General features: G+C 44.8%; 1 protein-coding gene and 1 long non-coding RNA gene across 2 annotated transcripts; one reads left to right on the forward strand and one right to left on the reverse strand.

The window, feature by feature from the left end:
• The first annotated feature begins 1,483 nt into the window (after positions 1-1,483).
• Positions 1,484-3,923, forward strand: LOC133718517 (uncharacterized). The gene is made up of 3 exons (XR_009850346.1): positions 1,484-2,009; positions 2,685-2,760; positions 3,695-3,923. It is a non-coding gene; the product is annotated as an uncharacterized LOC133718517 (long non-coding RNA).
• Positions 3,924-4,221: 298 nt separating this feature from the next.
• LOC133716690 (receptor-like protein EIX2) lies at positions 4,222-5,271 on the reverse strand. Its single transcript, XM_062143367.1, has one exon. The coding sequence runs from the start codon at positions 5,269-5,271 to the stop codon at positions 4,222-4,224; it is 1,050 nt and encodes a 349-aa protein (XP_061999351.1).
• Between the last annotated feature and the right edge of the window lie 22,598 nt (positions 5,272-27,869).

Here is a 27,869-nt window from a genome sequence, read left to right on the forward strand (position 1 = left end):
CGTTATTTTATTTATGTCACTTATGACATAATAAATATAACACGTGAGCATATATTAATGAAGGCAGCTCTTGCTTCAGTGGTTGGGAGCAAAACCTTCGTGTTCGAGGTCGGGAGTTCGAACCTTACCTCTTACAAATATTTTTGGATCTTGTATATGCTTGATATACGGACGTATATACGGTATGTACGGTATACATACGTATATACGGTCTGTACGGTATGTATACGTATATACGGTATGTACAATTTCATACCGTAGCCGAGCTAAAAAGTTGTGGGCCGAATAGTAGGCCCGAATAGTAAGCCCAAATTTGGTTGGGCCTATTCAAAATGCGTTTGGTTCGGCCGATTGGTAGGCCCAAATAGTAAGCCCAATTGTTCGGCCGATTTGTAGGCCCAAATAGTAAGCCCAATTGTTCGGCCGATTGGTAGGCACAAATAGTAAGCCCAATTGTTCGGCCCGAATGGTAGGCCCAAATGTTAAGCCCAATTGTTCGGCCCAAATGGTAGGCCCAAATGTTAAACCCAAATTGGTTCGGGCCGGTTCGAAATGTGGATGGTTCGGTTTCTTCGGCCCAATTGGCCAGCCCTAATGCTTAGCCCAAGGATTGAGCAAGCCCAAGTCATCATCACTGGGTGTCAGATTTTATTGGCATGCTTTTGGGGATGATTTGTTTTGAGTGATGCATCTCTATTGTTGTGTAGAATAGTGCATGCTTAAGTTTTACTATAGAGATTTACCGTGATGCTAATTGAGTAGCGAAACGCTTTGTGAGAATGTTTACTGTGCTTGTATGCCAGTACAGGATGATGATCTATGTGAAGATCTATGTGATGATCTATGAGATGATCTATGTGAAGATCTATGTGAGGATCCATGTGGTGATTTTGTGTGAGTTTACTTTTGTGATGAAAGAATTTGTGGCCTTAGGAATGTATTTTTATACAAAGGGCTGTGGCTTTGTAGATTACTACAGCTTTGGAAAGGATGGAGATTCGATGGTTAGGTTAACCGTAATCGAGAGCAATTAACTTGCGCTTAAATTTCGGGACGAAATTTCTTTAAGGAGGGTGGATTGTAATACCCGAAAAATTCAAGTTAATTTCCGATGACGTTTTGGAAATGATTTCGTGGTCGTGGACACGAGTACGAAGCTTAGAGGAGTGTGGAATTAGTTCGTGATTTTATTTTGAAAACTGAACGTTTTAGGGGGGTCAAAGGAGTTGACTTTTTATACATTGGGAAATTGGGAAAACTTCCTTCATGAAAGTTGTAGAGCGCGTCGATACGAGTTCGTGGACATATGGAACGTAATATTCGGAGTTCGTATGAATAAGTTACGAATATTTGAAAATTGGGATTTTCTATAAATATGAAAAAAAATCCGAATATTGCAAATGAGGACAGAATTTCTGGAACTCCAGAAATTTCTCCCCATTTCTCTCCCGAGCCCAGCCGCGACCCCCTCCCTTCGTCACCTTCGTTCTTCCTCATCCGGCCACCGATTGATGTGAAACAAAGTGGGTTTTTCTGGTCTCGACCCCCTTTACGAGTTTGTAGAAGAAATCGAAGTGCAATACGACCTGTATGAGGCTCTACAAGGTCGAGAAGAGAGCCTCGTCGGAGACGAAATCGCTCTTCCCCACTTTTTCTGGGCTCTACTTTGTCTGGCCATATCTTCCTCTACAGGCCTCCGATCGACCTGATTCCAAAAGCAATTTTTCTCACCGTGAAGTTTTCTACAACTTTCCAGAAGACATCGACTTGAGATAACCATCGTGGTGGCCGCTAGAAGACCGAGAAGCCGCACAGCCGAGCTGGAAATCGTCTTCCTTCGCCACCTTGGTTCTCCCAGCTCCGGCCACTATAGCTCGAGTTCTTTGAGGGCTTTTCTAGCCCAGAGGAAGTAGAAGCTATCCCCAAGAAGGCTTGCAGCGATTTGATCCGGGGTGATCGAATTTTGAAGATTGGGAAACTAGGGTTCTTCGGGTTTCAAAACTTGCGAGGTAAAATTCTACTTTTTGGCTTATAATCTGACTTTGGTGTAGTTATGAAAAGTGAAATTGGAGTTGAGTTGAAGGACTTTGATGTTGGGAGTTTTGTCTAATTTTGACTTTGGATGGGTGGCGGTGCCGCCACTGTGATGGTGGTTTCCGGCGACCTCCGGACACCCCAAGGACAGTTTCTGTCCATTTTTGTGTTCTACGTGTCGATACGATCGTTTGCATATATAATTCATAATTTTTGGATATCGTATGATGAAGTTATGAATTTTTAAGTTTCGATCGATTTCGATCGTTAGATTTGTGATATGTGAAGTTAGGACCGTCAGATGGACTTGTAGTTTTGATACGATGATCTTATGACTGTCCCAGTGGCTTTGTGTGGTCATGGGCGAAGATCCGACCGTTGGATCTTCGTATAAATGCAAAACGGTGATTAGGGAGGCGATTCGTGAGAATCCGTCCGTCGGATTTTTGTATAAATTTGTGAAGATGTTAGTAAGGACGATTCAGGAAGATCTGACCGTTGGATCTTCGTGATGATTTTTGGGGGGTGATCCTAAAGGCGATCCGTGAGGATCCGACCGTTGGATCATCATTTAATTTCGATCCGACCGTTGGATTGTCGTTTGAGTATGTTTTTGAGCTATTGGCTAAGTTAAGGTCATGTGTGATTAGGTGATTGACGGTCTCCCTTGGGTGAACGATTTCGGTGTGTATTGTGTTGAATTGAAGACGCAGCGGGAATATCGAGGTGAGTAAATCGCACATGGTTCATTCACGAACCGAAATTCGGTGATTTTATTTAATTGAGAAATTGTGGAAATTGTTTTATGAAAATAAATATTTGTTTTAAATTATATGGACTTGATCGACTACGGTCCATAGGTAAGTAAAATGTATTTAAACTATAAAAATGAATTTCTAGATTTTATTGCATGTGAACTATAGTTGGTATTAGTGGTCACTCTTGTGTGGGTGACTACGTATATATATATTTACGTGGAATATATATTGGATGGTGTAATTTACTGAGTTATATTTTGAGCATTACCCTTTGGAATATGTGATTTATCTTAGATGTTGTGTTGTCTATGATAATGGGTAATTGAGTAAAGTGCGATAGTTGAGTCGTTGAGATGAATTAAATGAGGAGTCGAGTGAATTGAGAAAAGCAGTCATTCGTAAGGTGAACCTTGGCCCAGGTGACACTTTACGATACAGTTAGAGCTCTAGTCTGTCTGCCATCATACTGCTTGGGGGATAAACGAGTTATCATATGCCCTTGGGTATGACATGACATACTGAATGGGGTGATTAATATAATTAATCATAAGCCTGTAAGTATGATATACTGAATGGGGTGATTAATCTAATTAATCATAAGCCTGTAAGTATAATATACTGCATGGGATGATTTATATAAATAAATCATAAGCCTGTGAGTATATATTGAGTAAACAGTTGTTTGTTTTTGAGTAGTCATGTTGAGATGTGAGTTGATTGATGCTTGAAGTGACATTGTACACTTCAATTATTATGCAAAGAAAATACTTGAGTTAAATTTATGCATGAGTTGATTTGGTTACTTTAAATCGTGCAATCCTTTCATTTACTCATACGAGCTTTGCAAAAAGCTTACCGGGTTTGTATTGTTGCAATCCCGGTACACTATTCAAACGGTGTAGCGGGTAATCCTGCAGGTCAGGAGAATCAGGGCGGTGATCGAGCGGGTTAGAGTATTTGTTATAGTTTTACAGCATTTGTAATAGTGAGGTGAGTTAAGCTCATTGAGCCTTACAATTTGATTTGGTGAGAGTGTGTTGTAATAATTAACTTGAGGATTTGATTTATTGTAATATTGAGAGGTGTGAAGTGTGGTTGTTTGTGAGAAAAAAATTCAGGACGTTTATTCTATTAAGTTGTATAATTCATGTTTCGGATTTTAATTGTATTTAAAATTCGGGGCGTGACATAAAGCATTGATGGTAACTTTTTATTAACGACTATAAGGTACTAATAAGCAGCTGTGTACTCTTCGACCCATCAAGGGAAGCATGAATTATCCCCTTGTCTCAGAAGTTGATGGAGCTGAAGATAAAAAGTAACAAGCATTAGTCAGTTTGGAAGAGAAAAAGTTATAAGAACCAAATGAATCTTGATCATGATGAACAAATAGACTTAGAGATTACCACTTCAGATATTAAGTATATTCTTATTTCATTGCCCGGCGTCTGATCAAAGCTAGCCTCAGAGAGAACCAATCACTCAAAGCTTTGAAGAAGTTGAAGTATGCATATCTCCATGACCTGATGAAAATCAAGCTGCCACAAGCACCCCAAAATCCAACAACAAACCCAAGCACCATGCTGATGTAATCTCCCAGTTTCGACATTACCTCTTTCTTATCTTCCTGATTCACCAAGTTTGCTTTCCCTGGACTTGCTTCTTCTTGAGAACAAGAATTATGTAGTGGAGGTCCACAGAGTTGAGGGTTTCCCACAAAAGCTGCTTCAAAGGTTTGGAGCTGCGTACCAGTTGGAATTTCGCCAGACAAATTGTTATATGACAGGTCCAAGTAAGCAAGTCGATCGATCTGAGCAAGGCTTGTTGGAATTGCACCATCTATCTGGTTTCTGGAAATATCAAGAGAATCTAATGACTGCAACTTTCCAATCTCTGGAGTTATTTGGCCTGTCAATTTGTTTCTCGACAAATTTAAAGAAACCAAACCAGAAAGTTGAGCAATTTCACTTGGAATCTCTCCACTTAATCTGTTGCTAGCGAGATCAACAGTCTTCAGAAGTCCCAGTGTACTTTTGTATTTGGACATGGCTCCTTTCCATATCAAAGACACTTCATCGTCATACTTCAAAATAGCACCCCCTTTATCATCGCCAGCGAAGTCAAATGAATGGCTAATGGTTAGAATATTTGAATATCCTTTTTGAGCCAAAGTTGTCAAATTGTTAAGACATTTGGGTATACTTCCCCAGATGTTGTTCATGGAAAGATCCAATATTTGCATCTGTGTTAGATGACATAACTCCAATGGGATGCTTCCATAGAAATGATTAGACCGAAAGATGAGGATAGCCAAATTTGGAAGTCCAACCCCTAACCATTTAGGTATCAGCCCTGATAACTGGTTCTCTCCAATATCAAAAAGTAAAAGACTTCTGCAATTTTTCATGGACGAAGGCAATTCTCCCTCAAATTTGTTGTCATTTAGTTTCAATGTCAATGTAGAAACTAAAAAGCCCATTGTGGTCGGAATTTTTCCAGAAAAACCATTGTTACTCAAGTCAAGAAAGACTAGATTCTTAAAAGGCTTCCAACAATCCGGAGCTTCTCCGGATAAAGAGTTGCTTGAGAGATTGAGAGAGGATAAGTTACTAGCCTTGGTTGCACACAAGAAAGAATCCAACTCTGAAATTTATTATTGGAGAGATCTAAAGATAATGCTTTTGAAAAGAATGAAGGCAGTGGACCTTCCAATTGGTTCCAACTCAAGTTTAGATGAGGGTACTATGCAAACTCAAATCCTGAATTTGCAATTGTTCCTCTAAGTTGATTACGAGAAAGATCCATAACTTCTGCCTTATGAGAGGAATCCCAAAACCAACTTGGAATGGTATCCGAAATTCCAGCATCAGAAATGACAAGTCTGGTATATCCTTTCTGAGTTTGAAGCCATTTAGGGAAATCTGGCCCCAGCTTGCAAGATTTCAACTCTATGAGATCCAATTGAAAAGGGGGAACCCAATCAGAATGGAAGTCCAAAACTAGTCAATTAGAGGATAGATCTAAATTCCTCAGTGTGGATAGTTTTGAGAAATGAATTTCTGAAATCACCCCTTCCAAATGATTATTACCCAAATCGATACTCTCCAGCTTTGATAGTTGTCCAATACTTTCCGGTATACTTCCACTTAAGTTATTTCTCCAGAGATACAATTCTTTCAACGATGTAAAGTCTCTAAGATCAGGCAAAGATCCTGGAATACGAAAATTTTCTGAGAGATCCAAACTCTGTAATGAGTTTCGAGCACAAGAATTAGACAATAACCGAACAAAGTCAGAAAATTGTCCATCCAGATTGTTGCCCGAAAGTGCCAAGTATTGCAAACTACATAACAGGGCAAAGGAATGTGGGATGCTTCCTTCAAGTTTGTTAGCAGAGAGATCAAGATGTGCAAGAGAGCTCATGGTTTCAAACACATCGGGAATTGAACCAGTTAAGTGGTTGTCTGAGAGGTCAAGATAAACAAGGTCTGTCTTGTTACCGTTAAATAACCATGGGAGTATTGAAGAATTGAGCTAATTGAAAGAAAGATCAATTCTACCAAGAGTCTTCGAAGCATTTATGTGAGGAAGAGAGGAAGATGGATCAATTGGAGGTAGCAGACAGCTATTTAATGCCAAAACTTTTAGCTTAGGGAGCTTAATGTTTCCAACTAATTGAAAGCATTAGAGAGATTAAGATAATCAATGGTAAAGTGTGTTAAAGAAGAAAGATGAGAGAGCCAGTTGAGGTTTTGCGCAGGAGTGTCAGAAATAAAGTCAAGTTTGAGATTTTGCAGGTGTGTCAGATTTCCAAGCTGGTATGGAATTTGACCACTAACATTCCAAGAAAGACCGAGGTATCTTAAGCGGCTAAGAGATCCGATGAACTCCGGAAATGGACCCGAGCCAAAGAAATTGCCACTAAGGTCCAAATATTCCAAGTACTGCAATACAATGAGTTTAGGACTAAGCTTACCTTGCAATATTTGTTCTGCAAGGTCAAGTTTAATGACATGGCCACTTTGATTGCTACATGAGACTCCTTCCCATTTGCAACAATCTTCTTGTAGGGCTTCACTTCCCCACGAAGTGACTGATCCGTTGTATTCATCTCTGAGGTCTTGCTTGATAGCAAGGAGTGCTTGCCTTTCCGTCGCTATGCACTTCGTCATAATCTTCATGCTAGTATCTGGATGACCGACTCCGGAATGGTGTCCAACTGTCCAAGAGAAGGATTCGTGTGTAGTACTAAAAGCACCACACAAGCATTAAAGAGTATACTTGGAATAAGCACCTTCCGTCCATGATGAATGAAATCGAGATGAACAGAAGAAAGATGCAAAACTTCAAACGTAACTGAGATAAAGCACAAATGCTTGCAACACTTGAAGCTAGTATGGTGGTGTCTATGAGTACTCCTCGAAAATACAAGCATCAACTATTTATATGCGGAAGTATGTACTGAGATTGGTGTTCATAGTACTTATGCGATTAGGACCCATGTAATAGTACGGTGCAGCAACTTTTGACTTGGATGAAATGGCTATGACATATTTACAAGCTTTTAGGAAATTAGAGGCAGGTAAAAACGTGGTTCAATTTGGTACTGCTGTAATTTGAATAGGAAGGAGGAAAATAATTGCTTATAAATTGGCAGTCTGGCAAATCATGATGCAAATATAAAACGAGCTTGTGGGTTGTGCATGAGAGTGAAAGAAAACTCCTCTTACATGAGATATTGTGTTCTTTGATATTTTATGAGTGAGGGTCAAAGAATTTTGAGATTTGGATTATGATATTTAACTCATATATATTGTACTAATTTTATTCTCATAGTAAAAGAGAAGTTATCTTGAGTGGACATAGGCAAGAAATTTTCCGAATCACGTCAAATCTCATGTCAACTGTTTTTCTCTTGTTTGTTTATTCTACTTCATTGTGGTGTTTTTACGGAATGTGTCAACTACTGAATCTCGATTAGTCCGTAGGGTTAAAATCCCGAAAATATGTTTGCCGAGTTGTATCTGCACCTATAACTTGTAACTTTGTCTATTGTAGTGTTTGTCATGAGACTTTGCAAAGCGAGTTTGATATCTCATGATCACATGCACGTGCTCCACGTCACCCAATATAAGTTGTGTTTGAGCCCAAAAGTAATTTTGGCAATATCCTTTAGTGGATCTAGCACAGCGGGCCGATACCTGCGGCCCAAAAATAAGCCTACTATGGTTTGGGTTACAGCTTCGCCCATTCCGGAATCCAGAGGGAAACGAAACCTTATTGGAGGTAAGTAGCAGAGATCGATTAGGGAACTTCATTCAATAATCCTTCTACGACAAGGAACAGTCAAAAACCCCAGGTATATATACCAGGTTTCAGGGACGAATTAGAGAGCTCTCTCATATCAATCAATCCTAGCGATTACAAAGCCTCCCCGGAGCAAACCTTCAACCTTGTTGAAACCCGGTGACCGTGCGCCAGTCCTAGTCTCTCCAAGAGCCGACTGTCAGCATCACCAGACCAACCCGGCGACCGCACTTCCAGTCCCAGTCTCCCAGCGAGCCGACTGCGAGCGCAACCGCCACCGTTACTATCAGCGAAGCAAGGGTAACGCCCTCGCAACCCAGCGAAGTTAAAGTCACGCTTTAGCGCAACCCGTGCTTTCTCCCAACTTCCCAGTGATTGCTCTGCTTAGTCTACAACACTAAGTATCGATTCGGTGAACGCAAGAGACCACAACCAAAGTCCTTATCCGTACGGCAAAAGTCCTTTTCCGAAAGGCTAGAGAAGAACCCTGTGACGAGGTTGGTGCTCTCCTCGTCCACAGCGCTTGAAGAAGAAGTCAGGTCAAGGGACTACCCCAACGACTGCACCCCGCGGTGCTGGCACGCCTGCGCAATCACTCGCTCAAAAGAGACAGTTTGCAAGCCAACTGGTTTTGGAGCCAAACATTTTGGCACGCCCAGTGGGACCAAACTAGTGTCTCTTCGTGAACGGTAGCCATTGGGAAGTCAAGCGAAAACCCTTACAAAAAGGGCTACGCTAACTGCTCAAAGCATAAGACCTCCAGTTACAAACCGCATCCTCGCGCGGATTGTCGTGGTCTGTCAGACGAACAAGTAATTCAAAGATTCTCTCTTTATCCCCAATCCTCCGATATGTCAACTGAACAAGGAGAGAGTCACTCGACCGCTACTGAGGGTCACACTGTCATCACTGATCAGGCCAGTGAGCCTGTCGCTAACCCTGCCTCCAATACAGTGGAGAGCGAAGAATCAGAGGATTTCGTTGAGAAGCCTATTCCAGAGGGAGCGACCGTAGAGGTTGCATGCGCGATCATCTCAGAAAACATTGAAAACCATCGTAAAAAGCTGGCTGCTGATCTGAAAAGGGAAAACGCGAAAACAGATAGGATCTTACGCGAAATAAACCAGCGTATTTCTCAACAGGCTGTGGAAACTGAGCAATTGATGTCGCAAACTGAGAGTGCATTAAAGGCTCAAGCTATAAGCATCGCAGATGCTCAGGATCGGCAGCAGAAAAAGATCATTGATGCTCTAGCAACTCATACCAAGCAAACAGCATTAGATATGGCAGGTCTTCGCAAAGATGGAGCAACCCTCGCAACCGAGGTGGCCATGCAAAGAGCCGAGTTGAACCAAGCTAAGGAAGTGTTGAATAAGACACTAGGAGATCCTAGCGCCATCCTTGGATCCCTGGGCCAACCATCTGGGTCAGGTAAATATGTGCCGCCAAATCAGCGGGAAAAGGGTAGCAGCAGTACAGCCACACCTGCCGCTATACCTGCCGCGACCGTTGCTAGCACGCAATCGAGAGATAAGGAACGAGCTCTGGTTATTGGCGGCAGTAAGGAAAAAACCGCGCCATCAAGTGGACAGACTGCCAGACAGAAGCAAAAGGCATCAGGAAGTGTTGAAACTTCGTCCGACCCCGCTGTGTTCGTTCAGTACGACAGCGATGGGGTAGAGAATGTGTATCAAGAGCTGCCAGGAAGCTATTATGGGATTGACCAGGCTGGCAACCCGATCAAGATAACAGCTTTGGCAAAAGAGATGCCTACGCCAACAGTGACTCTTCAACAACCCGCTACAACCCGCGTGGTGCACATAGGAGAAGGGACAACGACTGTAAACCAAGCAATACCTGTGCAGACTGTTCGCCATGCAGCGGCCATACCACCTCCTCCTCCTCCAGGTCCGGAATATGTGAGGCGAGATGAGGTGGAGGAGATGATCAGACAGGCTAACCCTAGGGCCCAGATGGATGGGGTCTATGAGGGACCTTTCCCACCGCACATAATGCTCGCGCCTTTCCCCAGGGGCTATAAAAACATCATATTTGCTACCTTTTCAGGGGAGGATTCCGAGAATGCGGCAACTCATATGGCCAGGTTCAGGGTACAATGCGGCCAGTATCAGAACGATGACATCCTCAAGTGCAGGATCTTTGGCACCTCTCTATCAGGGGCTGCCTTTAGATGGTTCTCCAAACTGCGACCAGGAACTGTGGCAGATTGGCCTGCAATGGAAAAGCTCTTCCGAGAGACTTTCGGGGCCACAGAACCTGAGGTAGACTTGGCTTCTCTCACCCAGATGGCCCAACAGCCCACAGAGTCCGCTGTGGCCTATCTTCAGCGCTTCCAGATTCAGAAGGCCAAGCTGAATGTGATCCTGCCAAAGAAAGAATTGATCAAGTTGGCGATCAAGGGCTTAGAGCCTCGCCAGCGAAAGAAGCAGCATGGCAGCATGATCCAGTCAATGGGAGAGCTCATCACAGAGGTGGGAAGCTTCGAACACCTCCTCAGAGAAACTGGCGCCAGGAAGAATGCGTCCAGAGGAACATACGTACCAGGGAAACATCGCACTGTAGCGGCCCTGAGCTACCAGCCGGCTACGTATGATCCTTACTATAACTATCACAGTGAGGACGTGGCTCCGGAGGACGAGGAGGAAGATGAAAGCGACATCGCCGCTTATGAGCTGACAGGGAGAAAGAATCCAGCCTTAAAGCAATTGAAAATCTCCAAGGAACCTGTCAAGCTCAAATCGATGGCCTTCACTAAACCTGAATTCGCGACGTATACATATGATGCCAACAAGGCACACGAGATTCTAGATGAGATGATCGCCGCGAAGATGGTGAAGACCGACTTTGGACCTTTTCCTCGACCAGATCAGCTGAAAGGAAAGAAATACTGCAAATTCCATAACCTGTGGAACCATAATACAGCTGATTGTGTGAAGCTCAAGGACCAGATTCAGGTATGGCTCAACAACGGTAGTCTTCAGGTGGAAGCTCCAGTAACTGCAGCAGCGCTTGTTGACCTAAACCCTTTTCCTGATACTGGGATTAACATGGTCGATGTGAATTGGACCAAGCAGAACCAGAGGAAACCAACTCTGGATTTGTCCACGAAAGGACAAGAAACAGAGCCTAAAGAGGCTCCTTCCCAGAAGAAGGCTAAACCATTTGGTCAAGCCTCGCCAGTAGTGTTATGCTCGCGGTGCAAAGAAGAGTGTGGCATCCAAGTGCCGCACGAAGAGGTCGAGCAGACATTTCGTTTTGGCTCTTTCCCGCCCATTAAGTGGGCTTCGCCATCACGACACTACCAGCCTTCCAGCCCAAGAGAAAAGGAGAGAATGGGGTCGCTTACATCGCCAAAGGACTCCAATCTGTTCAAGAAGCTGAAGGCAGCTACGGCTGATCAGAAGATGGAGGAAAAGGTCGCGAACAAGCACAAAGACATTCTGACCAAGCCCTACATACCACCTGCTTCAACCGCTACTATCAAGGAAGGGAAGTGGTACACCAGGGAGAAGGGGAAGGCAGTGGAGATAAGCCCTTCCAGGAAGCGAAAACTGCAGCGCAGATTTGGGGAAGCCAAGCGCGCGCTCGAGGCTTTAGACCAGGGCCTGATCAAACCTTCACAATTGGTCAAATCGCCGGAGCAGTATCAGAAGGAGATGGAAGCACTTGCTGCCAAGCCATTAGTGGCCCCTCGCAGTTTGCGAAAGCAAGCGAGCTCCGCAATAAGGGTTTCTGAGCCCAGTGTTTTTTGCAGAATTACCAAGGAGAAAACACTTCCGCCAGCCAGAAAGGAGAGCTCGCCGTCCAGGCGGCCGCATGTTAAGCGCCGTTTGGTTCGCGATGAACCGGAAGCCAAATCCTCAGTTTTCGAGAGACTGGGGGGCAAGGATAGGCCTACCAACACTCTACAGTGGAGACCTAAAAAAGTCCAGAGTGTAATAGTTGCTCCCTTAGAGGCGGACTCTGCTCGGGAACCGAAATCAGTTTCTCCTGAAAACGCTCCTGTGATTCAGGAGCACGAGCAGTGTGAAATAAAGGGCCTCACTGAGGAATCCTTAGTAGACAGGTTGGCTAAACAGTTCAACACGGTTATCCCTGTCAACGAACCCAAGCTCAACTTGGAGGACGACATAGGTGAATTAGACACGTCCTGCAATATGGTTTATGTGCTCCCAGCGCGGTATGCAATACCGGTCGCGGCTCAGGAATGCGTAGAAGCTGAGGAAAGTAATACACAACCCCTGCAGATCACGTCAGCAGTCCCAACACCGGTAGAAGAGTTTGTATGTCTGGAAACAGAGGACGCCAACGGTAAAGAATTCTTCATGAGCTTCACTAGGCCAACGCCTGCTATGGTCCAGCACATGAGACCTCTATACATCACGGCGGACGTTGGCGGTACCAAAGTCAGCAAGATCATGGTTGATACTGGAGCTGCTGTTAATGTCATTACTACTCGGACCATGCACTTGCTTGGAATCAAGAAGGAGAAAATCCAGTCTACGTCCCTTACACTCAAGAACTTCGCGGGGACTGTAACAAAGACCTTGGGATTGCTTTTCTTGCGTATCAAGGTAGGTCCAGCAGAGGGAGTTTATGCTTTCTTTGTGACAGATTGCTATGCGGCCTACAGCGCTATCTTGGGAAGGGACTGGATTCACCGGAGCTACTGTGTTCCGTCAACCCTCCATCAGGAACTTATTATGTGGAACAGGGAGACAGACAAAGCTGAGGTGATCAAAGCGGACCCTCGTCCTTTCCCAGTATCCGCAAACTATGTAGATGCCAGGTACTACTTGGAGCCTATCGCTCCATTGCAAGTCAGTGGCATCGATAACAAAGGCCGCCCCACAGGGGTGACGGCCTCTGAACTGGCACAGTGGGGGCTTACGCTCGCAAAAGAGGGCTTAGAAAGGCCTGGCCATGCTGTGCCTAAACCCTTGAACGATTAATGGATTACGACCTTCCAGAGGAAGGGATAGAGGCCCTCCACTCGCTGCATGAAAGATTATCATCATATCTAGTGGAAAAAGAGGCCTATGAGCAAATCGCGACTTTGGAGATCGTTGAAGAGGGACTCTCTGATCAGGAACAAGAGGATGAGGTAGAAATCCAGCTCGCTCCGGCAGCGTTGGACGACACGCCTCCTAAGGTCAGAGATCCTACCGAGAAAGTCAATCTCGGAACAGCAGATGAGCCTATGGAAGTGGCTATCAGCGCTTACTTAGAGCCTAGCGAGAAACAGAGGCTTATTGACTTATTACTAGAATTCAAGGACTGCTTTGCGGAAAAGTATGAGGATATGCCTGGCCTGTCACCGGACTTGGTTTGCCATCAGCTACCAACACTCCCTGACAAGCGGCCTGTGAAACAAGAGCCGCGAAGAATGAATTCAGAGACTCAAATCCTCGTTAAAGAGGAGGTCGAAAAGATGCACAAATCAGGCATTATCAGGGTGGCCAAGTACAATCAGTGGCTATCTAACATAGTACCTGTCCGAAAGAAGAATGGTAAGATGAGGGTCTGCGTAGATTACAGAGACCTTAATATTGCTACACCTAAAGATGTTTACCCCATGCCGGTCGCGGATATGTTGGTAGACGCCGTTGCGCGGCATGAATTACTGTCCTTCAGGGACGGCACTGCGGGGTATCACCAGATTCCGGTTGCAGAAGAAGACAGACACAAAACCGCGTTCCGCTGCCCTGGGTTCGCGGGCGTTTTTGAATATGTGGTTATGCCTTTTGGACTGAAGAACGCTGGAGCGACTTACCAAAGAGCCATGAACCTAATCTTCCATGACATACTTGGAAAGATTTTGGAGGTTTACATTGATGACGTGGTTGTCAAGTCTCAGAAAAGAGGGGATCATATCACAGACCTCAGGAAAGTATTCGAGCGTATGCGACAGCACAGGCTTAAAATGAATCATGCTAAGTGCGTTTTTGGAGTTCAAGCAGGAGACTTTTTGGGGTTCATTGTCCATCAGAGGGGAATTGAGGTCCCTGAAGACAAAGCGAGCGCAGTTATCAACGCATCTTCGCCACGCACGAAGAAAGAGCTACAGCGCTTGCTTGGCAAAATCAACTTCCTGAGACGCTTCATCTCTAATTCTGCAGGTAAGATCCAGCCTTTCTCTCCTCTGCTGAAGCTGCAGGGCCAGACCGAGTTCGTCTGGGAGCATAAACACCAAGAGGCTTTTGATAAAATCAAGGCCTACCTGGCGAGCCCACCAGTGCTCGTTCCTCCTAGGGCTGGATTCCCATTAAAACTATATATTTCAGCAGCTGAGGCTTCCATTGGCAGCCTGCTCGCCCAAGATGATGAGGATGGTGTCGAACATGCCATATTCTATCTTAGTAGGACACTCACAGACTGCGAGACAAGGTACACCCCGATGGAAAAGTTGTGTCTCACATTGTACTTCTCAGCATGCAAGCTGCGCCACTACATGTTGTCCTTTACCACTTGCATCATCGCTCAGACTGATTTGATCAAGTACATGTTGTCGCGGCCTATTCTGCGAGGCCGCATCGGCAAATGGGTATTGGCTTTATCTGAATTCTCGCTTCAGTACGTGCCTCAAAAGGCAGTGAAGGGACAGGCTATCGCAGATTTCCTGGCACATCACCCTACCTTGGACATCCCCGTAGTGAAGGAGTTAGAGATAGCAGCTGTAACCATAGCGCGGCCGGATTTAGCGCGCATCCCTGAATACGCTATTCGGTATCAAGCCACAGTCTCCTTGCAGCCCTGGATACTATACTTTGATGGTTCAAGAACGGAGACGTTAGCAGGGGCAGGGATTGTTCTGGAGAATCCCGCGGGCGATCGCTTTTCTTATTCTTTCCAGTTAGAGTTCAAATGTACAAACAATCAAGCAGAGTATGAGGCCCTGATCATCGGCCTAGAGGTTCTGCTAGAGTTGGGAGTCAGGGACGTTCAGGTACACGGCGATTCTTTGCTTATAATCAATCAACTCCAAGGAAAGTACAAGTGTGACAGCCATTTGCTTATACCCTATTTACATCGCGCCATTGAGCTTCTGGATCAATTCGAGGAGGCAGATTTGGAGCACATACCCCGTGAGCGCAACTTTGCGGCCAATGAGCTCGCTCAATTGGCTACAGGCATTACATTGAAGTATGGCGTTCGCGAGCGCATCCTGAAGGTCGAGCGCCGCACACTGCCTTCGTGGCTCGCGCGGCCTGACCCACCAGATGATCCAGTTGTCGCGGTTCTCGAGCCTATTGACGTCGATTGGCGCATACCGTTGATTGACTACCTCAAGCAACCAGATCTTACAACAGACAAAAAGATTCGTTTTCTTGCCTTGAATTATTTCCTTAGAGGTGATGAGCTGCGACGACGTGGAGAAGATGGCATAGACTTTAGATGTGTCTATGGCCGCGAAGCGAAACGATTAATGCGCGAAGCGCACACAGGAGTATGTGGAGCCCATCAGGCAGGCCCCAAGATGCGCTGGCTTATCAGAAGACATGGATATTATTGGCCCAGCATTTTGAAGGACTGTATCGCGTTCGCGAAAGGTTGCCAAGACTGTCAGGCGCATGGTCCAGTGCAGCACATTCCCAATATTCCCATGCAACCTATTATTAAACCTTGGCCTGCTAGAGGCTGGGCTTTGGACTTAATTGGGATGATTCACCCTCATTCCTCGCTCCAACATAAGTTCATCATTGTAGCCACTGATTTCTTCACGAAGTGGGTTGAGGCTGAACCTTTGAAGGAAGCTTCCGGCGCCACCATTCGCCAGTTTATTTTTCAGCATATTATTTGCAGGTTCGGCATTCCAGAAGTGTTGGTCTCAGACAGGGGGGCAGCATTTATGGGCGGTGAGGTAGAGAAACTTGTCACGGACTTAGGCATCCAGTTCGTCCACAGCACACCTTATTATGCCCAATCCAACGGTCAAGCAGAGGCCAGTAACAAGATCATTATCACCTTGCTCAAGAAGATGCTTGTTGAAAACCCTAGACAGTGGCACAATACGTTGTATGAGACCTTATGGGCTTATCGAACCTCCAAGAGAAATCCCACTGCTACGACTCCCTATGTGCTGATGTTCGGTCATGATGCCATCTTACCGTTGGAGATCAACGTCCAGTCTCTGCGCGTCCAAGATCAGCACCATTTGATCGGGGAAGATTATGTTCAGGCGATGTGGCAAGAACACGAAGATCTCAGCGAGCAGCGCTTGGCAGCTTTGGACAACTTGGTATTGGAAAAGCAGAGGATTGCTCGCGCCTATGATAAGCGGACACGTGGCCGTAGTTACAAGGAGGGTGACTTGGTTTGGAAAGCTGTTTTGCCTTTTGGCGAGAAGTTGACCGGTCGCGGTAAATGGACTCCGCGATGGGAAGGACCCTTCGTTGTTCATCGCATTCTGGAGCGCGGGGCCTTTCACCTCAAAGATTTGGATGGCGACCTCCACCGCAACCCCATTAACGGGCGTTTCCTGAAGAAATACTACCCTAGTGTTTGGGAGTTTGACGATCCACCGGATCGACCTTCTTCTCAGACAGGGGGGCAACCTTAGTCTCCCCAGGATCGCTTCATCCATATTCAGGCCTTTCCTGTGGCCTTAGTGTCCTGTACTTGCTTCACCTACGCATACTAGGGGGCAACACTCTGTACATTCAGGCCTTATTTTGAGGCGGCTTCTCAAAATTTCAATGTTTCTCTTCTTTGACATTATGGTGTTAAGAATGCATGTAATGGCCTATACCTGAGGCCTTATTTTATACTTTGATTTGCAAAAAGTGTTAAAAACTTTCATTCATAAAGTGGCTTTGCGGCCAAAAGCAGTACAAAGCGCAAAACAAAATAATTACATCTGCGGTGTACAAGGCCAGAAGTGGCTTAGAGTAAAAACCATAAAGTTACAGATCTACTGAGAGTTTCTGGATCTTGTGGCAGCAAAGGGGCTGTGCTCGGGCATTCCTACTCTCCCTCTCTTCACCCACATGCCTCCTCTGCCTTGAGTTGCAAGCCGTTACCGTCTGTACCGGACCAGAAAGGAAGGAAATAATCCATCGCAACCCTTTTGGGAAGGATTATCCTCCGGGATGGAGATGGTCTTCACAGAAAGGCGCGACTCACAACCACATCTACCTCCAGGGGAAAAACATAAGTCACGCAGTCAGACCCTGGAAGTAGGTTACGGAGCAAGAACAGGCGACCCATATTGGTCTTCCGCCCTTCTTCCTCCTGCTCCACGCGGGCAGTTTGAGAGAGGAGACCCCTCAGAATCGGGTTCCGCCGCTACAGGAGCACCACATGTTCTTTGGTCTAAATGAAACCGGTGGGTTTCACCGCGACTTCCAGAGACCAAAGACATGAGGTTGGACCTGAGGTTAGGCCATAAGACCTACCCAGGTATTGAGGTTAAGCCATAAGACCTAGGGGTTTGAGGCTAAGGCTGATATCATGAGGAGAAGATTTTAGAAACTGGAGAAAGAGAAGTAGAGATTGCGATACTATTTCTGGGAAAGCCATATTGCGTTTATGTCTATCATCTTTCCAGAGTGCAGGTATTTATAGCGCCAATCTCAGTGGCCTCAACCGTACAATGGACAGCTGTGGTATTCTCACTGTCATCAATGAGCGTATCAACGAGTTTAAATGCGAAGATCTCGGAAATGAAGGTAATTGAAAGCGCGTGGGAGACGGGGCAGTCTCCAAGGAGGTAACTGCTCCATTTCGAGATTATCTTTTCAATCTTTTCAAACGGTTTTTAAAGCAATAAAGGCAACTTAAAGCGTTGAACCGTTTGAGAGAATAAGTTATTATTTGGGCCAAGCAAAGTGGGCTAAATAGTAAGTTAATAATAATAATAATATTGTTCATACAAAATATGGGCCTAATTCTAGGGGCCCAAGAGTCTTCGGCCTGCATAAGTCAGGCGAAGGAAGAGTTCGTCCAAATGAAAACTGGCGTCTGCAGCAGCTTGTGCGGCTTGTTGGGCTGCCACGCGTGCCTGAGCCAATTCCTGGGATAGCGTCTCGAGAGCAGCGAGGGGTTGTTCCAACTGAGGCTCTGCATGAACGAGCATAGCAGTAACATCGGTTAACCGGGCTTGAAAGGCCTGAATTTGGGACCTCAAGTGGTTCCTCTCGAGCGTCAGTTCCCTGATGAGGTTAGCTTGGTCACCCAAGAAGTCGTGCGCGGTCTCCGTTTGCTGAGTAAGGTTCTGATAATGCATTTCGGTCTGCCTGGCCTGCGCATTCGCGACTGCCCGCTCGTTGAGCCCTTGAGGAAGATCCCGCAACAGTTGATCGATTTCCTGGAATTGTTCCTCAGTGATGGCTCCCTCGCGGAGGAGCACCCTCAAGTATTCTAAGACCCTCACAGGCGCACCAGGAATCAAGATGTCAGGGCCCAGGAGGCGGCGAAGGCCTTCTCTGACTTCATCTACGACCCCAGGGGGTGGCACTTCAAGTACACGAGCTAACCTTTCCAAAGTAGAGGGAGTAGGAGGCTCAGCGACAGGGGCCTCAGGAGGTTCAGCGATAGGTGCTTCTGGCACTGGTTCAGGTACCTCCGGTGTTGGTTCAGGGAGGTCTTCCAATTCTTCAGCTTCAGCGACTTGGGGGGCAGGGGGAGGAAGTTCCTGATCAACCACGTTAGGAACCGGCTCAGCAGCTTCTGCTTCTACTGCTCCGGTTACATCATCCCCAGCTCCAACGACGTTTGGAACCTGGAAGGAGACATTATCAGAATACTTGAACCAGGAAACAATGATGAAATAGTTGGTTAGGGGGAATACCTCTTCGATTGGAGGCTCATACACAATGATCGCTAGCATTGTCTCTGGGCTAGTTTCGCTGGGAACAGGAATTGAGTCAGGCGCTATCTGTTCCAGGACAGGAACGTCACTTGGTTCCTCGCGAGGTGCATCCAGTAGCAGTACTCTGTTTTCAGCCTCCGGCGAGCTATCATCTATGATCTGCACTGGTATCGAGGCCAATTGTGCATCATCTACAGCGCCCGCAGGAGGTGGAGAGTGGTTCACATCAGTTGGCGCTGGAGCTTGGGAAGCAGATGTGCCTTCACCAACAGTTGAAGATCCTTCTTCAGCATGTCTCGAGGACCTGTGGCGGACCTGCAAACGAGGATTGTTACAGAGTCGCACAGAATGAAAAGAAATTTCCAACAAGTGCTTAGTGTGCTTGTGTCTTACCAGTCGGTCAGCGATTGGCTCATCCTCTGCCCACAGGTCAGTTCGAGGATCAGAACGAGCGCGCTTCCGAGCCGAGAGAGCAGCGATCTGTTAGAGGCAGGGGATTAGGTATGACTCTTAAAGAAAGCATGATTCGTACAAATAGAGGGCTCTTACCGTTTGCATGTCATCGTCATCAGAGGAGGATTCTTTGTCCTCAGGCTCTATCATGACTGCCTTTTGCTTCCCAGACTGGCCAGCGGCTTGGGAAGCGTTGGCTGCGCGACTGCCAGAAAGTGGCGCGCTCCCCTGAAAAAGCAAAGTTTGAATTTGAAGGGGGAGGGATAAAAGAACAAAAGGGACAAAACATGAGTCAAGATTAGTTACCTCTTGAAGGGGTTCGCGGATTACGATACCAGCTTGGGCCTGACGTGGGGCTCGCGCGGGTCGCGGAGCCGGTTCAGCAGCAGGAGGAGGAGCTTGTGCAGCGTTTTCAGGGATGCGAGCAAGTTGATCAACGTCGGCGGCGTAGGGATATCGCAGTTCCCCGAAGATGGCAGCGAATACCTCATCGTGCTGTTGCCGCCAGCAGTTAACAGAGACTTCTGCCCACCATGCATCATATCCTTCCTCAGTCGCGTCCACAGAGTCAATCTCTTTGGCCCAGTCAGGAAGATCAACCAGCGCGAGCGTGCTTTGTGCTGGCGGAGGCCCAGAAAGGGGCCCAATTCTACGCCAAGAAGTGTTGTAGTTCCAAGCATCATATAGAGGGAATGGCACTAACTGGACAAGACCAAGTTGACGAGCGAAGTGGTTGGGAGCGTAGAGCTCATAACTGAGTTCGTCAGCGGCAATCCTGATGTCGGAACAGGAGATCGCGCGGCGAAAAGCCAAGCGCGCGCGATCACTGTAGCGAGAGGCGCCAGGGAGGAATCCATGTTCAAGCGGAGCTGGGAATCTTCTACTCAGCACTAGGTCGCAGTACGGCATCTCGTGCAGAAAGTACAAGTATGTGAAGCACTCAAAGTAAGGAGGGGATGTGTACCTTTCGCCGCGACTGAGCCATCGACCCAAGAGTTGGTCAGTAGGCGGAAGTAATGGGATATCGTCGCGACGAAAGTATGGAAAGTAAATTTGAATCCAGAAATCAAGGATCCAAAAGGGGCCAGAAATGCTAGTCTCAAAGGGATGCATTGTGGCTTGATACAAAGTACGGTAGAGGGCACCTAATACTGGTTGTCCTAGTCCCACACGGTGGCCGTTGTAGAGGGCCGTCGCCAGAGAAGTCCAGGCACCAGTGGGCTTACAGGAGGAAGTGCAAAAAATAAATTTACAGAGCCAGTACTCCAAGAATGCAATCCCGCCAGTCGCATTGTGCTCCTGGCGGTAATAGGCCAGCCACCGCGGATAGGAGCCGCTATGGGCGCCGCGACCATGTTGGGCCATGGTGGAAGTGAAAGTATCAGAGTCGAATTGGCCATGCAGATAGGGTTCACCATCAATGGGTAGGCCAGTAATGGTGAGAATGTCCAATAAAGTGACACTCATTTGGCCAAATCGAAAATCAAAGGTGTTGGTAGCAGTGTTCCAGAAACAAAGAAAGGCAGCGAGTGGCGAACGATTGCCACCGCGCGGAAGACGAAAACAAAGATCGATAGTATAGGTGATACCTGCTGCGTTCCAGCGGGCTAGATCTCGAACGCGTGCTTCCCGGTACCAAGAAAGCTCTTCCGCGCTGATGGAGGATGGCCAATGCCCTATTTTTGATCGATGATTAGGGGCACTCCAACTGGTAAAATCCCCAGGAGTCCTTCGGAGGACGGGGATGGGGCGACGAACAGGTAGACCATAAAAGGCAACAGCGTCGGCCGGGAAAGCATCTCGCGGCGTTGGGCCCAGTCCGGCATGGTGGTTCGAAAGCCGGAGGAGCAGAGGCCTTTGGATGGTGGTCTGGAGAATCAGGCTGGCACCAATCTCAGTTCCCCAAGAGCGTGCAGCCTGTTCATTCAGCTCTTCTTCTTGGTCGATAACCATCTTTTTCGGGGGAGCCATTTCTGGGTTTTTGTGAGAAGGATGTGTGCAGAAGAGGGTTTCTGGGTTTAGGAGACTAAAAGAGTTTCTGATGTGACAGGTCTGAAATGGCTGCGGATTTAAATAAGAGATTTTGTGAGGGAAACGATGCGACAGAAAGGCGTTTTCTCGAACGAAAGGACGCAACCCTCTTTAATGACATCGTTTCGAGCATCGAACGCGTCGTTTTAGTCCCCTTCAATCAGTTACACTTTCATGGGCCTGATTTCGAGGCCTGGGGGGCAATGTTTGAGCCCAAAAGTAATTTTGGCAATATCCTTTAGTGGATCTAGCACAGCGGGCCGATACCTGCGGCCCAAAAATAAGCCTACTATGGTTTGGGTTACAGCTTCGCCCATTCCGGAATCCAGAGGGAAACGAAACCTTATTGGAGGTAAGTAGCAGAGATCGATTAGGGAACTTCAATCAATAATCCTTCTACGACAAGGAACAGTCAAAAACCCTAGGTATATATACCAGGTTTCAGGGACGAATTAAAGAGCTCTCTCATATCAATCAATCCTAGCGATTACAAAGCCTCCCCGGAGCAAACCTTCAACCTTGTTGAAACCCGGTGACCGTGCGCCAGTCCTAGTCTCTCCAAGAGCCGACTGTCAGCATCACCAGACCAACCCGGCGACCGCACTTCCAGTCCCAGTCTCCCAGCGAGCCGACTGCGAGCGCAACCGCCACCGTTACTATCAGCGAAGCAAGGGTAACGCCCTCGCAACCCAGCGAAGTTAAAGTCACGCTTTAGCGCAACCCGTGCTTTCTCCCAACTTCCCAGTGATTGCTCTGCTTAGTCTACAACACTAAGTATCGATTCGGTGAACGCAAGAGACCACAACCAAAGTCCTTATCCGTAAGGCAAAAGTCCTTTTCCGAAAGGCTAGAGAAGAACCATGTGACGAGGTTGGTGCTCTCCTCGTCCACAGCGCTTGAAGAAGAAGTCAGGTCAAGGGACTACCCCAACGACTGCACCCCGCGGTGCTGGCACGCCTGCGCAATCACTCGCTCAAAAGAGACAGTTTGCAAGCCAACTGGTTTTGGAGCCAAACAAGTTGTCCACGTGTATAATTTAAAATTTCACCACGTGCGGAGACGTGTGTATATGGAGTGTTTATCTCACATCCTAAGGTGAGATTTACAATAATGCTTATAAGAATTATTGAGTCTCTCCAACTATTGTCAATTAATTTTAGTGTGATTCTAATATTACTTTATCAACAACAATTAACTAACCAAATGAAAAATTTTATGATAAAAAATATCCTGCCCACCCAAATATTATAAGGTAGTAACCTACCTAGTTCCACCAAATCACCACATTCTTTGAAGATAATGGGTCTTCTTTATGAAAAGCACCCAGACATAGGTGAGTTACCAAAAACCTAATACTTTTTCGCAGTTTTTCCGATTCACCGAGGTAGTGCATTCACTAAAGCCCCTTTAAACCATAAAGTAGTTTTACCAAAACCATATCTTCCAAAAGTGAATCTCTTTTCGATTATATATGTTTGGGATGAAGGTTCTCTTAAAGGTAAAATTAGCCCACGCTTAACATGATCGAAAGCTGATGATCTTGGTCTCTACTATATACACACAATATTATACTATTAGTCGGAATATACAGTATAATATTGTTGGTAAAAGAGAGAGGCTGCGGCTTAGTAGAAAGATCAAGTTGGTAGAAAAAGTATTACGTACAGATGTACTGATCTTGGGCCGAAAATATCTTTGGAATCTGTAACAGCCCAAAACTCAGGGTCGTCCATAATCTCTTAAAGCCCTCCGTAATTATAATGAATTCAGCTATTGGGTGCCAACTCAAATACCTCATTGTCTGCATAATCCTAGGGCATAATATTTCAATCACATATACAGGCTTATTGATATGATGTTCGTATGTAGCAGCCTATGAATTTTTCGATCTTGCTTCTCTCTTCCCCTAGCCTGATTGTCGATATCGAACTCAGTAGATCATATTGGATACAAACATTATGGAACCAAATGAGGTTATTTGATTATTGGAGTTTTAATTGATTAATAGGTTGTTCTATCTTAATAATTAGCCTTTCTCTACTGCTTTGGTTCTATATGCATTTTATTTACTCATCTGCATCTGTTCAGTCACCTACATGTTATTAAACTTCTCCTTTGCCTTGTTTCTCTATTGGTTAATTGTTTTCTGCAACTTTTTTCATGCCAATATATCCTATGAAATATTGTTGACTTCCAAATTTGGTTATTGCATTTATTTGTCTCACTATACAAATACCTGCTATTACATTAGTTACAGAAATAACAAAAGATAACTGAAAATCTTACCTGGAATGTCAACATGGTAGTAAATGAAATTGGCAGTTCAAATCCAAATGTATGCATGCTAGTGTGTGAATAGACCGTCACAAATATTAAATTTCAAGCCAGCTAGTACATCTAACCAAAGCAAACAGACATAGTAAAGCCTTAACGCATATTCCCTGGGGACAGATAGTTCTTACTTCAGAAAAATCCTATGTGGATTAATTATTTAGATATAGCAAATGAGTTGGACTTTCTTGCTACTTGATTTCTATGTGGTATGGTGCTGATGGTTGCTTCTACAAGCAATTCATTGATGCTGGAAACATGGTGTTTAACCCACAATTTTTGCCCGTTGTAGTTTGTCTAGTGTGATGGATGAGATGAAGCTTTGAATGATATATAACATGCTAAATATGGCACATTGCATCATGATACATCCCCTTCTGCACTAATGGAGAACAAACTACAATCAGCACTGAAGGAGGGTAGTCTGCGAGCTTGAACCAAAAAGGACCACTGCAGCTGAGCACATTAAGTAAATATATATCAAGGCTCAGGTACCAAAACGTACTGATACTTTTATTTTGACTTTCTGCAGCATATTTAGATGTTAACATAAGGTTCCCAAATCATTCACATTGCTCTGCTGTTTGATATGCTTTGGTCATTTTTAATTTCCAGTGCACTGGCTAGCTGTAAATGAATTCCTTTATGTCATATAACTTCAAAAAAACATGGAGATCGAATAAGTTGTAGTAGAAGACAGTGGGAGGAAAAGATGTTGTTCAGAAACCTGTGATTTGGGTATAGACACTTCTTGTCTATTGCTTCTGTAGTTATCATTTATAAATCATTACTTAAACTGCACCTCAGATATGTCTAGAGTACAAACTAGCTACATTATTAAATATTCTAGCCAAACTGTAGTTGCTTGGAGAAGTCCTCCAATATAGTTGTTATAGTAACAGTACAAATCACATGCTAAAAGAAAATTTTAGGTTTCATTATGGTACGAGGGATGAGTGAATGAGTGATCATAAATTTTTTATCGAATCCTGGACGATACCACACATATATATAACAAACCCCACAAGGAAACGACAAGATAAAGATGAAGAAAACAACGAAACAACACAACAACAAAACAGAAGTGAAGAACATTAACAGAGAGACTAGTACGTATATCTTTATTCCTGAACATATACTTGTCCATCAAAACTCCGTACTCTTCAAGAAGAGAAGCATGCATGTTCTACTTGGCTTACAAGATGCTGGCCCTGTGTATAAAAAGAAGTCATAAAACAGTAGTCAGGTTGGAAATTTAAAGACCAAACTATGATGAATAGATATATGTAGAAGCTAGAGAAATTACCTGCCTTGGATGTATTATTAAGCATATCCTTTAAACGCCGTCTGATCAAAGCTACCCTCACGTATAGCCAGTCATTTATAACATTTAAGAACTTGGTGTATGCATACCTCCATGACCTGTTGAATATCAAACTCCCACAAACTCCCCAGAATCCAACAACAAACCCAAGCACCATACTGATGTAAAACCCCTTTGTTATAAGCTCATCCTTAGCTTCCAACATCTGTGGATTTGTATCTTCTTGAGGACATGTCTTTTGAAGTGGAGGTCCTCACAGTTGAGGATTTCCTTCATAAGCTGCATCAAATGTTTGGAGCTGAGGGCCAATTGGAATTTTGCCAAACAGGTTGTTATAGGATAGATCCAAGAAACTAAGCCGATCTATCCAAGCAAGGCTAATTGGAATTCTTCCATCTAGCTGGTTGCTTGATAAATCGAGAGAATCTAATGACCGCAACTTTCCAATGTCTGGACTGATTTCTCCTGTAAGATAGTTTCTGGACAGATTCAAAGAAATCAACCCGACAAGATGAGTGATTCCGCTTGGAATGTGTCCTGTCAATCTATTGCTTGAGAGATCAATTCTTTTTACCAGTCCCAGAGTGCTTTTGTATTTGGACATTGTTCCTTTCCATATAAAAGATACTTCGGTTGTCATGATCGCCAGAGAAACCAATTTGATCACTGTAACCAGAGGACCTGAATGTATTGTGGATGGTTAGACTTGTGTATCCTTTTGTAGCCAAAGTAGTCAAATTGTTGAGGCATTTCGGGATATTTCCAGATAAATGGTTCATAGAGAATCCAAAATTTGAATGTATGCTAGATGACATAACTGTAATGGCATGCTTCCATTGAAGTGATTAGACGGTAGGATAATGACAACCAAATTTGGAAGTCCAACACCTAACCATTTAGGTATCAAGCCTGACAAATTGTTTTCTCCAAGGTCAATGCTTCTAATCTTGTGCAATTCTTCAAGGATGAAGGCAATTCTCCCCCCAGTCTGTTGTTATTTAGTTTCAGTGTATTGATGGAAGACAAAAGGCCCATTGTTGTAGGAATTCTTCCAGATAAAGTATTGTTACCCAAATCAAGAAAGAATAGACGTTCAAAATGCATCCAACAATCTGGAAGTTGATCTCTAGATAAGTGGTTGCTAGAAAGATCAAGAAAGGTTAAATAACTCATGTTGGTTGCACACAAGAAAGACTCCAAGTTTGAGAATTTATTGTTGGAGAGATCTAGAGATGATGCTCTTGAAAGAAATGAAGGGATTGGTCCTTCAAATCGGTTCCAACTCAAATTTAGTTTAGGGTTATATTCAAACTGTTGTGAATTTGGCTCGTTGATATGCCTAAGTTGATTAGGATTCAAGGCAAAACCAGATGGGTAAATGAAGATTAGTGCGCACAGGAATTCTTCTAGTATCCTAATGGGTTTTGGAATAGGAAGAGTTATTCCTATTAATTTAGACCTGGACAGTAAGTTCTATTCTAGTTAGGAATAGGAAAGCTAGCTCCTTTTCCTTGTTCTAATAGTTTTAGGAATCCTAATGTGATATGTTTGTAACCAGCACCTATAATCTATAAATAGGGCTGCAGGGAGCTCATATAATGTGTCCTCAGATCAGAGAAGAGATCAAAGAGAGATCTCAGAGAGTTCTCAGCTACATATAAACACAGGGGCAGGTAGAGCCAAGGGTGATAGAGAGATCTAGCAAAGGGGTTGGGGATTAGCATAGGGATTTCAATAAGTACTTGTAATCAAGTTGTTATTCTCCATAGTGCTAGTGATTCTCAAGAGAGATCACACAGAGGACGTAGGCAAAGTTTTTGTCGAACCTCTATAAAATTCTGTGTTCGTGTGTGCTGTGGTTTCCTTATGTTCTTGCTGTGATATTTTGCATCATCATCCTATTATTGTTTGCACAGTCATAAGCCTATAAAGAGAAACAAGATTCTGGGTAAAAGGTGCATATTTACTACAAAGTGGTATCAGAGCTTAGGCTCAAGGTGTTTCTAAGATGGCAGATGACAAGGCAGACGCAGGCAGCAATGTGATGCCCATTATGTTGAATGGGAAGGATAACTTCACATTATGGCAGAGGAAGATGAAAAGTGTCCTGATTCTACAAGGTTTGTACGAGGCTATTCTCGGGATAGAGAATAAGGCAGCTGATATGGCAGACAAGGTTTGGCAGAAGATGGACAAGAAGGCAAAGAGCTTTATAGAGGTACATCTTGCTGATCATGTGTTGGTTCATGTATTGGCTAGTGCCGGTGAGAATATGAACAGCAAAGAGACCTGGGATTATCTCAAGAAGGTTTACGCGGGTAAGGTCCATATTGGTGAGAATATGGACAGCAGTAAGACATTGGACAATGTCAAAGAGGTTGACGCGGATAAACTCTTCTTGAAAGACGAACTCTATAGTCTTCGGATGGAAGAAGGCAGGGATCTGCAGGATCATCTGAATAAATTTCAGATTTGTGTTGCCAATTTATCAAAGGTGGATGTGAGGTATAAAGATGAGGAGAAAGCACTTATGCTGCTAAGATCTTTACCAGCTTCATTCGAGCACTTCATCACCAGACTCGTTTCCGGTAAGGATTCTCTCAAGTACGGTGAGATTACCGAAGCTATTCAATCTTATTTTAAGATGAGTAGGGAGACCGAAAGCTCTCAAGAAGGAGGCATTCATGTCAAGGGCAAGGAGACAGGTCAGTTGACGAGTAAGAAGGATAAATCTGGTAACAAGGGTACATCAAAATCCAAGGAAAAATACAAGAAAGGTTGCTTCAAATGTGGTGCTACC

This window comes from Rosa rugosa, chromosome 6, assembly GCF_958449725.1.
Source record: "Rosa rugosa chromosome 6, drRosRugo1.1, whole genome shotgun sequence".
Taxonomy (NCBI): domain Eukaryota; kingdom Viridiplantae; phylum Streptophyta; class Magnoliopsida; order Rosales; family Rosaceae; genus Rosa; species Rosa rugosa.